General features: G+C 36.2%; 1 protein-coding gene across 1 annotated transcript; it reads left to right on the top strand.

The window, feature by feature from the left end:
- On the top strand, nt 1–2,231 carry LOC112286450 (uncharacterized). The gene is made up of 7 exons (XM_024528347.3): nt 1–515; nt 734–833; nt 956–1,051; nt 1,331–1,383; nt 1,495–1,543; nt 1,734–1,781; nt 1,984–2,231. The coding sequence occupies exons 1-7, from the start codon at nt 202–204 to the stop codon at nt 2,071–2,073; spliced, it is 750 nt and encodes a 249-aa protein (XP_024384115.1). The 5' UTR covers nt 1–201; the 3' UTR covers nt 2,074–2,231.
- The last annotated feature ends 2,189 nt before the right edge of the window (nt 2,232–4,420 follow it).

The following is a 4,420-nucleotide window of genomic DNA, read 5'->3' as shown; positions in this document are numbered from 1 at the left end:
GAGAGTGAGAGGAAGCATTGTGGTGTGGTGTGTCTACGAGGCTGATTTTGTGTTTTCGGGGAATTGAGCTTGCTGCGATTGCGGTTTTTCTTCTTCTTCTTCTTCTCCCACGTGTCGATATAGAAAAAGGCCTGCGATCGTATATAGTGCCGAACACTGGAGCAGTTAATTTTGTTTTAAGTTTTTCGTGTTAGTGGAGCCATGAATAACTCCCTTTGTTTGAGACAGGCAAATGTATGCAGCAGCACCTCTGGTGCAGTGAATTCTAGTCAGCATGCTTTGAGTGGGAAGTGCCTTTCTTCGTCTGCACCAGTTCGATTATCTAGACTCGATCGATTTAATAGAAACAGGCCATCGCCGAAGTGCAAAGCTGTACGATATCTGAATGGTTCGGGTAACGAGGTACTTGGGACTAGAGTATTGGCAAGACGTGAGCATTTTGGTCGAGGACTGGGGTTAGGGCGTACAGGTCGTAATGGCAGCATGTGGAGTGCAGGCACCTGGCTTGATAACAAGTATGAATTACTTGTTTTCTGCTTCATTCAGTTTTTGGTGTTCACGGTGCTATATTCACATCTAGTTAGCCGAATTAGATTATGACTGGTGTCGTGAATTCAGTACTTGTGCAAGCTGGTTTTGTTTAACAGCTTGTTCTGCAAACGTTTATCCTGTAAATTCAATCAGAATTACTGTTGGATGAGGAGTACGTAACGTCCTGATTGCCTCTGCGTAGGGCAAGTGTGGATGCAGACATCTCTGTAGCAGAAGCATGGGAGTTGTGGAACGACCGCGAGAAGATTCCTCGTTGGATGAAGTGGATTGACAAAGTCACGGTAAAGTACTTAATTCTGATTCTCGCAAGGCTTGGTTTAGACATCTATGCAGTAAAGATGTGTTTTCTTTCTCTCTGTGTTGCATCATCCAGAGTTTTACATCACTGTTCGGATGTACACAGGTGTCAAAGCAGAAGCCAGATTTCTCAAAATGGACACTGCGATATCGTGCTTTTAACAGAGATTTTGAGTTTTCGTGGTTGGCTCGAAATATGAAGGTGAGATCGCGTGTCATTTTTATTCATTATTAAAAAAAATTATAAAGTTTTTATAAACTCTTGTGGTTTATACTGCTGTGTTTGATCTTTCCTCCTCCGAGTTTCATTTGTTAACTGGTTTTCGTCAATCTTCCCGTAGAGAGAAGTGTTTTCTTTTTTTCTTTTTTCTTTCTCTCCCGAATCGAGTACACTCTTGGGATAGAAAACTGATACTGGCTTTTAAGAATCGATGTGCGACCTGGCTACTAACAGTGTCTGGTCTATTTTCCTATGTTACAGCCTATACATCACAAGATGATTCACTGGCGTTCAGTGGATGGTCTCCCCAACAGGTTAGTTAGCAAATTACTCAACAATTTTGCACATAATATTTGCATGCAGTGGGAGGCATTCAGTTCGTACTTCTTCGTCTCTTCTTGACATGATTAATTTTGTGAATGCAGAGGAGCTGTGCGATTTTACCCTCAAGGGCCTAATGCGTGTAGAATAGAGGTGAGCTTTTGCTTGAAAGGCCCTTCCTTTTACTTTGGACGTGTCTTCACAAACACTAGCTGTTACCTTCTACCATTTGCATTCGCTTGTTTTCTTATTGTGTCATTGAAAACACATCCTAAATTTATGAATAATGTTCTAGTGTTTCTTACTGAAACTAGCTGGCATGTTTCGTTTGGTTTTTGCGCAGTTAACAATATCATACGAGTTGCCGGATATCATGGCTCCACTTGGCACGGTGGGTTTATTGAGTTTCTGAGTTGTGTCCACATCTTAGCTTTTGCACTCAATTTTCATCTTATGCAGTTATCAGTGTCGCACGCAGTTACGTACTTAAATGCTTTGTATTTGTACCAATATCTTTGAGATTCTTAAGGAATTGTAATATGCGTTTGAGTCCACATGAATTGTTTTTAAACTAATGTATTTTTCGTGTGCAGGCTGTGGGACCAATTGTGGAAAGTGTGATAAAGAATGATTTGAACCGATTTTCCAAACTTTCTAAATCCAAGCAACTCGCTAATGTGTAAACTGTATTCATCTTGTTCAGTCTGATATTGAATTCAGACACGTGTAAAACTTGTACATTCTGTTGCCCTTATGAGTGTAAAGATAAACTTGATTCTCTTAATCAAAAAGGTGCAATTGTACACAGGCAAAGTCCAAGAATAAAGGACTGCTTCGTTCATCGCTCGTGTCCGTGAAAATTCATGAAATGGAATGGTTCATATATATTTTAGTCAAAGGTTTACTGAATTCTGATTTCTTAAATTCCATGTTATTTGATTGGGTGTGAGATAAAGTACAGTATTCCACACTAAGGTTGTAACGCTTGATAGTAGAATATCCTCAGATCTACTCTGCGCTGATCGAGGCGGGGTACGATCTACACAAAGTGAAGACACCGTCTCATTGAAGAGTTTTCTTTTACTGATAACCCCTTCGACATTGCAGCAAATTTGTTAAACTCACTGTTCTAATCCTTCTACCTGTCTTCCTCGCACTGTCAATGTATTTCTTTTTTAAAATTGAGACATATCTCTGCTATTCTTCTCAAATTCAAGACCCGAAATTCACAGTGCACACAGTTCTACTCTGTAGACTACTCTTGTGGAAACATAAACTCCCGGATCGTATTGTCAATCTCGACAGATGGAAATTCTATGAAAAACTTCTCAAGTCTCAATGTGATCTGAATAATTAGTTAGCACAAACAAAACACAACCGGCATTACATCATCTAGTTAGTTAGTGATAAGTAAGGACCTCCCCCAGCGGCAATGTTATTCTTGGACTTTGCCTGCATGCAATGATCCTTGAAGGCAAAGTCCTCCCAATTTCAAAATTTGTATTTCTATGTGTAAGGGAGTGAAGAATTTCATGATTCGGGATGTACTTGCACTCAATATTTATGGAGAGGATTTTTTTTACCCTCCTCATCTATATAATTTACATATTATACCACATTTATATTTTATATTTTGTATTTTGTATTCCTTAAATATAATTTTTATAAATAGTTATGGATGAAGTTTTGAAAACTTTTTTTGCATGTAATTTTTGTAAAAATTATCCAATTTTTAATTAAGATACCATTTTGAAAATAAAATTTAATAATGAAAAGCATGATCATAATTGAGGATGCAAAAAAATATTTGTGTAAGTCCAAGGATTAATTTAAAAAATAAAGTTTGAACCTCAAGTAATGTTAGGCCCTCACAAATTTTATTTATTGAAGCACATTGATTTTAATTGATACAAATGTCTTGCAATTTTATTTATTGAAGCACATTGATTTTAATTGATACAAATGTCTTGCAATTGCCATTTGCAGCTATTCACTATTACTTTGGAATACATTTCTTATTACTTATTGTCTATATCTCAAGTCATTGTGTCTTCAAAGAATAATAGACTCATTAATGAGATCATTTTTGTCAATGATAGTATTATGAAGCAAACAATAGGTTAAGATCAAGCTAGGAATTCTTTTAAAATTAAGTTTTGTGATAGGATTTTTCAAAGTCTTCCATATTTCTTTCAAAATTCTAAATAAATTCTCAACTACTATATATATTAATGAGTGCTTAAACTTAAATTCATCATATAGTCTAGAAAGTTGGATTCTAGGCTAAGTCATAAGTAAGTTCTTATCACCAATATATCTTGCATCAGCTACAATCAACTCACTAATATCACCACCTTCAATTTTTATCCTTATTTCATTCTATTTTTTCTTTGTAATTATATCTTTGAAGTAATTTAACATTAGAAATATATGATAATCATATATTTATCTAAGAATGCCTACAAAAATATCTATAAATTAGGCTTTTGTGATCTGTAATGGTTTTAATTATTATAGAATAGTTATGAATATGATCATACTAATCTATTGATTTTAATTTTATAGGGAGATCAAATTGGACATGATGTTAGGGACATAGTCCTTAGAACCTTCTAGAGACAAGTTTCTAGAACCTTCTAGAAGCAAGTCTCTGGAACCTTCTAGAAGCTTCTTAGTTGATGGAAATTGCTTGAGAAGCTTCCTAGTTGGTAGAAGATGTTAGGGACATAGTCCTTAGAACTTTCTAGAAATAAGTTTCTAGAACCTTCTAGAAGCAAGTTTTGGAACCTTCTAGAAGCTTCCTAGTTGGTAGAAGTTGCTTGAGAAGCTTCCTAAATAGGAGTATATATTGGAATCGAGGTTGAAGAGTTCTTCAGTCTCGACAACACATCTCTTGGAGCTCTAGCTCACCTCTCTGGTGTTGTTCTTGTATTCATCTGATTAATCTAATTCTTGTCAGTTCTTCTTGAACTTCTTGTTAGATCTCGAGTCTGTATTTCTGTGTCCTTGACAGTTTGTCGAGACTTCACT

This window comes from Physcomitrium patens, chromosome 9, assembly GCF_059467195.1.
Source record: "Physcomitrium patens ecotype Gransden chromosome 9, ASM5946719v1, whole genome shotgun sequence".
Taxonomy (NCBI): domain Eukaryota; kingdom Viridiplantae; phylum Streptophyta; class Bryopsida; order Funariales; family Funariaceae; genus Physcomitrium; species Physcomitrium patens.
Note: the sequence above shows the minus strand (reverse complement) of the source record. Positions and strands in the feature narration are given on the sequence as shown.